The sequence below is a fragment of the Formica exsecta genome, unplaced genomic scaffold (genome assembly GCF_003651465.1).
Source record: "Formica exsecta isolate Colony F162 unplaced genomic scaffold, ASM365146v1 scaffold695, whole genome shotgun sequence".
Taxonomy (NCBI): domain Eukaryota; kingdom Metazoa; phylum Arthropoda; class Insecta; order Hymenoptera; family Formicidae; genus Formica; species Formica exsecta.
Window position 1 is genome coordinate 25387 of NW_021853461.1, and position 11048 is coordinate 36434.

Below are 11048 nucleotides of genomic sequence, written 5' to 3' on the forward strand. Positions count from 1 at the left end.
GCGACCACCGCCCACGCGAAACACGCATTGTCTTTGGATTGCACGTTTATCACCGCTCTCTTCATTATTATTTCTCGCGGTAATTTAATATGGCACCCCGCGCGCATTGGATTATATTTATTTATATTTACAGTTAAATCGAGGATTCGCGACAAAGCCCACCCGCTGTCGCGTTCTTGAAATTCTTCTAACGAGGCAAGCGTGGGCTCGACGACGCGTCGCTCGTACCACTCGTGTAGATCGGACGTGCGAAAGAGTTCATAGTTTCTGGTATTGATACTCTTATTGGCGCTCTTATCACCCGACACGAATTCACCGTTGAACACAGTATTCACTTTCACGTTAAAGTATCTTTCCATAACTTTTTGCACGTGTTCGAGCACAATGTCTTTCGCGTCCTCGAGAAATTGTCGCAGTTCGATATAGTATGCGTTATTCACCGCACCGGTCAGTATACGGTTTTCAAACGCGGTATCGATCTCTCGCCAAACAAGCCTTTCCGCGTTATTCCCACCACTGTAATCACCACCGCTATGTATAAACTGTCTCTCTAATCGAGTCTTCGCACCCCCGAGTCGCGCGATTCTAGCTATCAAAGATTGTCGAACTCCGTTCGAGAGCCGCGGACGCTTGGCACTACTGCGTTCCTCGAGCTGTTTGATAAATTCTTCGCATCGCTGCGCCCACGCGAAATACTCGCCCAAGGTAGCGACTCAGTGCGATAGCTCCAACAGGTCGCGTTCGGTTTGCTCGGTATTTTCCATGTTTTTTATTATTATTTTTCACTTTGTGCAGATTATCACAAAATCTTCCTCTACCGAACACTTGACACACAAAAAAAAATACAAGTAGAAATTCAATAATGCCGCACGTGCAATAGTGCGAGACGATATTTGTTTATAATGTTTATAAATTCGAGCAGCCGGACATCGGCACTCGCCCTTTGTAATACACCGCGCTGTTTATGCTCCCGCGATAAGCTCCCCCGCCCGCGTGACGTCATTCCCCCGCGCCACAAAAATCTCCCTCCGCTCGCGTGACGTCATGCCCCCTCGCCCGCGCGGGACCCCCCGTCCCTCACCTCCCCTCAGAGGACCTGAGTTAGAACTCTCCTATTAACACTACTATTGCGCTCTGCCGAAGTTAATAATCGGCTGGCGTATTCGTCGTTGCCTTCTCCTTGTAGGAGGATCGCTCCTAACGCATAGTTGTTAGCATCCGTTCGTATAATGAACGGTAACGTTTCATCTGCCTGTCTAAGTATTGGAGCGTTCGTTAATAACTTCTTCAATCTAGCAAAAGCATCTTCTTGATCCTTTGTCCATGTCCATGCGACGTTCTTTTTTATTAATTGCGTTAATGCTCTAGCGACCGCTGCAAAGTTCGGTATGAACCTACGAAACCAAGAAGCGGTTTGTAAAAAAGTGAGTAGATGCTTCACGTTTCTCGGAGTTGGTAAATTTAGAATAGCCGCTACTTTGTTTTCGTTCGGACGTATTCCTTCTGGGGTAATTACGTGTCCTAAGAATTTTACCTGCAAACTGACGAAACTGCATTTTTCCCGTTTGGCTCATAATTTGAATTCGCGTAAACGATTGAAGACTTGTTGCAAGTCTTTTATGTGTTCTTCAAAGCTAGTAGATATTACAATTATATCATTTAAATATACTATTGTTACGTCCTGGTGACTCCACGATTCCTTCCTTCCACGAAGTTGCGGCATCGATAATCGATCGGTGATAGAAATGAGTCGTTCGGTAAATAGAGCATCTTGCGTCACACATTCCTTAAACATTTAGTCACTTATCAATATCTATATCTACGAGTAACCGTGAGAAAGACGCGACGAAACCGCAAAGGGACAAGAGGTACAGCTGATAAAGACGAAGTAGAACGAAATTTTCAGCTTGCTCAAGACACATACAATCGAACAAAATCTAACAAATCAGAAACACATCTCACTTCCACTTCTAATAAAACTACTAAAAACATTAATTTTTTATTAGACGAAACCGTAATTGAAAAAGATTTTGAGAAAAAGTTTAGCGAAACAGCGGCCGAGTCTCATTTTGCCGATGAAAGAAACCACCGAACGAACGTCTGAATAACCAGCGTAACAGCGACTCAGTCGTTTACCTGCTTTTCAGACCTGTCAGTTCGTTTGACCCGATTCCAAACGCCACGAGACGTTTAATTTCGGGAAAATTAAAGATAGTTGTTGCGCCCTTCCGTGTACTCATCCTTCCTCGAGTCTGGACGTAACACTTTAATCCTCGTCGAAATCGGTCTATCAATCGTTGAAATGTGGCGCCGGAATTCTTTAAGACGAATGACATGCGTTTAAAACGAAAGGTACCAAAAGGTGTGGTAATTGCAGTCTTGTCTCTATTTATGGGCTTCACGCTCACTTGCCAATATCCCGAACGTAGATCGATAGTAGACATATACAGGGTGATTCAAAACAACCTTTTGTCCTTACAATGTCATATACTTGACTCAATTCTAAGACGAATTGGCAAAAGAAAAATCGTCTTAAAATTGAGTCAAGTATATGACATTGTAAGGACAGAAGGTTATTTTGAATCACCCTGTAGAGAGTCCTTTTCTCAAGATGTTTTAATTCATCGATTCTGGGCATTGGGTACGGATCCGTCTTCGTAATAGCGTTAAGACGGCGATAATCGACACATATTCGTACAGTACCATCCTTTTTGGGCACAAGTACTACTGGAGTGGCCCAAGGAGACTCGCATTCTTCTATAATGTCAGCTTCCAACATAGAGTTTATTTCTTTCTCTAAAATTTCTTTGTTTGGTTTAGACATTTTATATGGCGGTATAGCTATTGGTGCGTTATTACCGGTATCGATGACATGTTCAGCGTACGGAGTTGGTTCTCCCCCTAGAGCAAAAATATCCTCGTTGGCTGTTAGGAACTCATCAAGTTCCATTCGTTGATCTTGAAGTAAATTACGTACTTCATCTTCACGCAACGTGCTTGCATAATTTATTAGTAGAGTTGTGAACGTCTCGTTACTCTCAAATTTTAACTCGTGTGGCTCGTCATTGTCTGCAAAATACCATACACGTTTATGAAAATTTAATACTATCTGAGCGTTTTCGATAAAATCCATTCCAAATAACGTATAATTGTTTGGTGCATGCGGTATTACGATGAATGTAGTGTTAATTGTGCGATCAGCTACTTGGACATCGACCTCAGTTAATAGTACGTTTCCTTCGTTGCACGTATCCGTCTGCCAGTCCGATACGCAAGTTCGATCTCTCGAACTTTTGTCCTCTCTTAGCGAGCACTTTATAGAGGCTATGTTCTGCAACACTTAATTTGGCGGCGATATCGATTAGTCCTGTCCTTTTCGCTCCTAATATTTCTACGTTGAGAATCGGTCTGTTTCTATATTTTGCTTGTATTTCGGATGCATCTACGAGGCAAAATTCGGACTTAACCTCGCTCTTGTCAGTTTTTTCTCTCTTGTTGCATTTTGGACAGTCTTTACGGAGATATCCAGGGTTGCCACAACCGAAACATGTTATCGCGGGTTGGACGCGCTGATTACCTATGTCGGTTTCATCGGTATCGGTTCCGCCTCGATTCTTTCTAGATGGCGCGGTTGCGTCTTCGTCCCGTCTCTTTCTAGATGGCGCGGCCGTGTCTTCGTCCCGTTTCCTTCGGATATTCTTACACTCATCTACGATGTGTCCGAAATTTTTACAGTATTTACAACGGGGACGCGTTTCATGTTTCCGCGGCGATACTGATCGTGCCTTTTGGGGTGCTTCCGCCCTAGTCTCTTCTACTTCCCTCGCGAGATCGAGTAATTCCGAGAACGACGCGACTTTTTCGCCTGATATTTCTTTTCGAATTTTATACGATAATGATCCGTACACCATGTCTATTTGCATGCTTTCCGACAATGGCGTATCGAGAGTTTCGAGAGCAGCGCACGCGCCTTGCACACAAATATGTCCGTCGGTGTGTCCTCTTCTTGTTCGCGGGAAAATAGTTCTCTATATATGCGATATGCCGGTTTCTTCGATCCGTATGTTTGTCTCAGTAATACTATCGCAATGTCCCACGTATTTACTGTACTTTTGACACCTTGCCACCATGTCGCGGCGAGACCCGTAAGAAGAATCGGTAATCCTTTTAATGCGTTTTCGTCGGATATATTCGTGCAGTCTTTATATGTAACGATCGCGGCTAAGAATGTTTCTACGTCGGATTTCTTGTCTCCGTCGAAACGAGATCATCGCGAGAAATTACTTTGCGGATGCGCGATGTTTGCGGCGGGGACGTTGGCGGCAGATATCTGTATCTGTTGTAGTAGCGTAGCAAACTGTTCGTTCGTCAACGTAATTGCATTACCTGGTTGTTGCTTTTCAGCCATCTTGTCTTTCTGTTTCTCTTCGCTTTTTTTTATGCTAGTCCTCTGTTGTGTTTGCGACCGCGTCACCGGTCGTGATCGACCGTTTTCAGACGACGTCTTGACTCGGAGGAATGACTTACTGCCGTAGATCTGACCACAAAGTTGGGCGCCAGTTGTAAGGGAGCTCTCAATCCTCGTATTCTGAGGTGCGAAATATTGAGGAAACCTCCTTGATAAAATATGTCGGTTCAGCAGACCTTAACGGCTGCCACGGAATCCGATGGATATTGGGTCACAAAACGACACGGATAGAGTTATTATCGAAATATATGTATTTAAAGCTTACAAGAAAGAGACTGTATGACTGTGTCGTATGACTTCTCTTGTTCTATTCTCTACTCTCACTGGGCGCTAGTATCGCGCCGACCGTACTGTCCCCTGTCAGCGGCTCTCGATCGTGTAACGGGGCCCTTTGCGCTACATATTCCTATTTAGGCTGACAACATTTCTGCAAAAGAATTGTCCTTCAGACGTATATCTTTTTATAGTCGTTACGTCGAGCCCACAAGTGTTAAACTTTTGAAACATTTGTGTCAAAATATTGCCACAACAAGCGTCTCCAAGCTCAAACAAATGCTTCGTAAAGCAAATTACATATTAAATATAAAATAAACTGCATATCATGATTTCGTGGCTCTAGTTTATTCTTTCAGTTTTAACCTGTAATATATCCGGTTTAGTGATATATATAATTCTACTCATGTACATAGCTTTACTATTTACATATTTGTAAGGGAGCTCTTAATCCTCGTATTCTGAGATGCGAAATATTGAGGAAACCTCCTTGATAAAATATGTCGGTTCAACAGACCTTAACGGCTGCCACGGAATCCGATGGATATTGGGTCACAAAACGACACGGATAGAGTTATTATCGAAATATATGTATTTAAAGCTTACAAGAAAGAGACTGTATGACTGTGTCGTATAACTTTTCTTGTTCTATTCTCTACTCTCACTGGGCGCTAGTATCGCGCCGACCGTACTGTCCCCTGTCAGCGGCTCTCGATCGTGTAACGGGGCCCTTTGCGCTACATATTCCTATTTAGGCTGACAACATTTCTGCAAAAGAATTGTCCTTCAGACGTATATCTTTTTATAGTCGTTACGTCGAGCCCACAAGTGTTAAACTTTTGAAACATTTGTGTCAAAATATTGCCACAACAAGCGTCTCCAAGCTCAAACAAATGCTTCGTAAAGCAAATTACATATTAAATATAAAATAAACTGCATATCATGATTTCGTGGCTCTAGTTTATTCTTTCAGTTTTAACCTGTAATATATCCGGTTTAGTGATATATATAATTCTACTCATGTACATAGCTTTACTATTTACATATAATTAAAGTCTGACTTCTGTTTAGTAAAGATATTGATTTATAAGAAACAACAACGTATTTAAGTACACTTGGATATAGTTTTTGCTATTGCTTTGTTGTTAATACTATTCTGTTTGCTTTATTATAATAACGATGGATAAGAATACAATTAATGCAGCCAAATCAATTCCGGCGTTTTACGCTGGACAAAGTATATTTTTGACAGGCTCGACAGGATTTCTGGGCAAAGTACTCATTGAGAAGATACTGAGATCTTGCTCGGATATTAAAGAAATATTTATATTAATGCGTCCGAAAAAAGAACTAAGCCTTAATGAAAGATTTGAAAAAATGTTGAACTTACCGGTAAGTTAGAAATAGAAATGGATTTTTTTCTTGCAGCACGCACGCACGCACGCACGCACGCATACACACACATACTATTTCGTTAAAAAGTATTATATTAATGAGAAAAGTTTCTGAATAATTTTTATTCTAAAATGTTATTATAATAGAAAATTTATATTAATAATTTGAAAATTGGAAAAAGAGAAGTAGAATTATATGAGATAAAACATCGAGAAACGTTAAAAATAATAATTTGTAGAAAAAATTGAGAAATGTTTTACAATTTTTATGTAAAAATATCTAAACATTACGACAAATTTTCTTATAAATATTGTATATACAGGGTGTCCCATTTTAACTTTCACACCGTAATATCTCGAAAACCACGCATTTTCAAAAAAAAATGTTTCAAACAAAAGTTATTTGACTCGAAGGGGGACATAAGATGGTGCCATTGGTTTGATCGTGGATAGTCGTTTGAAGGTCACGTAAAGGTCACCTTTAACTTCTTAAATGGAAACCCCCATTTTCCATTGGTATAAAAAAAATAATTGTTTTTAAGAAAAAATATGTAATTATTTACAATGTATTTTTTTTAACAATTCTTTGTTTTTTTTCTTTTTTTTTGCACTAATTGATTTGTCTTATTATTTCGTATATAAGAGCCGTTTTACAATGTATTTTTTTTAACAATTATTTGTTCTTTTCCTTTTTTTGCACTAATTGATTTGTCTTATTATTTCGTATATAAAAGTATTACAGTAAAATTATCGAAAATTAAATATTTTACGATGTTTTATTTTTTATATCAAAATATGTCAGATTAAAATATAAAATAACTCGAAAAATACTTAATAAAAAAATACTCTATTATAGTGTTTTGAAAAGCTCTCGATCTAAGCTACAAGAATATGTAATGGAAAATGGGGATTTCCATTTAAGAAATGGAAGGTGACCTTCATGTGACCTTCAAACGGCTATCCAAGGTCAAACTAATGGCACCTTCTTATATCCCCCTTCGAGTCAAATAACTTTCGTCACAAACATTTCTATGAAAATGCATCGGTCAGTTTCATAGAAAAATAAGTTTTCTATGAAACTGATTATGTGCACAGGGCATGAAATTTTACTTGGTCCTATACCCAAAATTCAAAATTAATCTCAATTCGAGATTTATAATAACTCTTCTTTACCCCCCTGGAGAGACGAAAGCGAGAAAAATATCGGGACGCAGTCGCTGAATCGGGAATCGAACTCGAGTCTTTCGCTTGCTGGGCGATTGCTCTTACCTCTGAGTTATTCAGATCCCACACCACCGATACTTCTCATTCGCCTTATTTGTAAATATCTATTACTAATAACGCCATCTTTCAGCCGGCGTGAACTAACAATTTAAGAAATTAAGGTTCTCAAGTGATATAACAAATTTAAATAAGCGCGGGCTAGTAAGAGCCATACGCGGATGCACAAAAACTGACGCACTACCATCCGCGTATGGTTAAAACACCCTGTATAATATTTTTTTATTTTAGTTATACGATAAATTACGAGAGGAGCAACCTTCAAATTTAAAGAAATTAGTTGCTGTTTCTGGCGATACCAGTCAAGAAAATTTAGGTTTGTCGGCTGTCGATAGACAAATGCTGACTGAAAGAGTGACTATAATAATTCATAACGCGGCAAGCGTGAAATTTAACGATAGCTTAAAGTACGCCATTCTTACTAATACCAGATCAACGAGAGATATATGTATCTTACAATTAACCGAAAGTATCAAGAATCTAGTAGTAAGTCAACACCGATTAATTATGCATTCGAATATTAGTGAAAACTCTCTTATTATATTTCATTATGTGAATTATCTTACATGCGGTTTTATACGATATACTGATATTATCATTTTATACATACATTTATTTTTTTAAATTGTTTTTACATTAGATATATCTTTTAAGCTTATGTATATTTGCGGTATTTTAAAGAGATGTTTTTATACATAAGAATTGTATTAATTTCTCTATTAATTGTAAACATGCCTCGTTCTTTTGCTATGAACTCCCTAATTATAGCATTTTGAACAAGGCACAACTTTAATATTAATTGTTTTTACCTGTTAAAGTATATGTTAGCACAGCATATGCACATTTGGATAATCCGTTTATAGAAGAAAAAGTGTATCCGCCTATAGCCGATTGGCGGAAACTGATCAAAGTGGCCGAGTCATTGGATGAGCATACCTTGAATGTTTTTACAGATAAGTGAGTGTGGCAAACATAAATTTAATATATCATAAGTATGTAAATTTTAAATATTTGTTAATTAGAAAAAGAAATTATTCTTTTCATATTATTTCTTTTCATTTTGCTTCCTCATAGAGGAAGCTTTGTTTTCGTAACAAAATTTTTTTCGAGTTTTCTATGCCAATGTGTTTAAAATGTTCCAAAACGTCTTGTAAGATAAAATGATGAGGAAGCAATATGCAAGTTTCTAATTTGCACAACTACTTGTTTTTATATTATAATGTTACAATTACTTTTGAGTTTTTTATTTGCCATATTTATTTGAAATTATGTACAGATGCTTGAATAATATTCCCAATACATATATATTCTCAAAAAACTTAATGGAGAGTATAATACAGGAATACTCCTCATCTTTGCTTTGTGCAATTGTGAGACCATCCATGGGTACGTAGAACTTTTGCTAAATATTAGAGAGAGATAGAGAAACATGAGATAAATTTTTTTTTCTCTGATGCTATTTGAGCAAATTGAAAATATGCGCTTCTTATATTTTGTAGAGAAAGTCTTAAAATATAATATTTGTATTAGTCATACGAAGAAAATAAAAGACAATCAAGAGCCAGCGTGGTAATTTGTGCGCATATGTTTTATTACTGTTCGGGAGTTTCGGGAGTCGAGATCGCCCGAAACTGAGATACGCTCAGACTTGAGTGAGAAACGAGTGTAGCGCGAATCCGAAGATTCGCTGGAGGAACTGGAGGAACGGATAAACTCACGAGATTGTAAATTTAATGCAAGTTTTATTGTAATGCACCGGGAGCGAGCGACGTAGCGTATTCTGCGCCTACTTTCGGAAATCTTTAAAAATATCCTTCTAATTACTGCCTTTCCCGCGTTTCGGAAATCTTGAAGTACTTCTTGTTAGAAGCTCTCGCGAGGTAGGAAATCTTGAACGCAGACGCCGGATATCTTTAACGCGAGGCAGAGGATATTCGCGATACGGTTAACTGTACGGTTAACTGTACTATACGGCTATCGTCGACTCTCGAACTCCCCACTTTCACACGTTTACAGTATCTTAACAATAAAGAAGTAAAGAATACTATTTAAGGCATTAACGACTTGACCGCCGCGAGAATATGAGAAGCGATCGGATGCGAGACACTTCGTAACAAATTTGAGACGACTACGGCAGAAACGACACGAGCGAGAATAACGATAAGAGAAAATGAGAACGATCGATGAATTTCGACCGGCTCGAATCGTCGTCGTAGGCAGACTAAATCGATCGACTGTAAAATCTCGCGCTCTGCCGATGGCAATAACAATGGTTTTTCGACGTCGATCGTTCGAGAACTTGCTATTTGTCACAGTTTTTCATTGTGAGGATCACGCGATCACGCACGATCGGCTGAGCGCGACTATGTTTATCCTCGCTCGTGTTTTGATTTCGGCTGTTATCGCTGTAATTTGTCGGTGAAATTTGCCGTTGAAATTGATCGATTAAATTTAACGTTTTAATCTTGAACAATTACAATCAAATTACATTGATATTTTGACTACGTGATAGACAAAATCACAAAAAGCGTACGTTTCGGTCCCTTTTTGGACCATCCTCATTTACTCATTATCCGCAATTACAAAGTATATGGAATATTATATTAAAAATGTGACAATAATAATACGCGGAACAAGAGTGAGTCACCCATGTTGTCAGATGGTAAATATTATGTAATGTAATTTTGAGACAGAAAGAAACTGTCCAATAAAATATACTACATTAAAAAATAACTGGCAATATAATTATACCGAACTTGAGTGAGTCACCCATGTTGTACAGAAGGCAAATGTTACACACGGATGTTCGAGACAGAATGTCAAGTCTTTCCATATCGCACGATACATACACAGTAAATATGAATACAAAGGAGTGTTTACAAATGAGATGGCATGACTTTCAAAGTTTTAGTAACATATCGATCACATCCGTATAAGCATAATATAAACATTCCGTGTCTGTCTGTAAATGAAGGCTATTTTCTTGCCTTTTAATGTATACCATTTCAGAAATTAAGCGCTTTTTAAACAAAGGTTCACTATCCAGAATTTCGACTCCATCCAAATCAAATTCATGATTAAATTCTAATCTATGATCGGTTAAGGGGATCCCAAAGGGTCTGTTTTACCGATAAAAACTTTATTTTGCAAAATCTTTTTGTTGATTATAGATATCAAAAAATCCTTTTCCACAATTAAAGTATACATAATAACGGAGGGCGGAGTTTAACATTTCATATGAAAAGTGGAAAAAAATGATAAAATTACAGTTTAGTTATCGGCCTGTGCCGTCAACATTTACTTAATATAAAAGATTTGTAATCTGCACGTGCCTAATCAGTGAACCCCGCACTCGGCATTTCATCAAAGAGTATAAGTGAGCTTAGAGAAGTGAGTTTAGAAGCTTTATAAAAAAGAATCTGCAAAATAAAATTTTCGTGCATATGTATGTGTGCGAGATGGAGGCTCAAGAGTAAAACAGAGCAGTAGATTAGTTGCGTGATGTCGCGATAGACAGAGCTGCAATCGTACATGACAAACACAGACATAATCGTACTATCTTCGTCTCTTTCATGCGTGAGAGAGTAATATACATGTACGCACTAACATTATTGCAGTATCTTTATTCTCTC

The 11048-nt window shown here is 38.3% G+C and overlaps 1 protein-coding gene across 1 annotated transcript; it reads left to right on the forward strand.

The window, feature by feature from the left end:
* Window positions 1-5920: 5920 nt before the first annotated feature.
* Window positions 5921-8977, forward strand: LOC115243158 (fatty acyl-CoA reductase 1-like). Its single transcript, XM_029819909.1, has 4 exons — window positions 5921-6133; window positions 7648-7906; window positions 8235-8373; window positions 8693-8977. Exons 1-4 carry the CDS (start codon window positions 5921-5923, stop codon window positions 8808-8810), a joined length of 729 nt encoding a protein of 242 aa, XP_029675769.1. The 3' UTR covers window positions 8811-8977.
* The last annotated feature ends 2071 nt before the right edge of the window (window positions 8978-11048 follow it).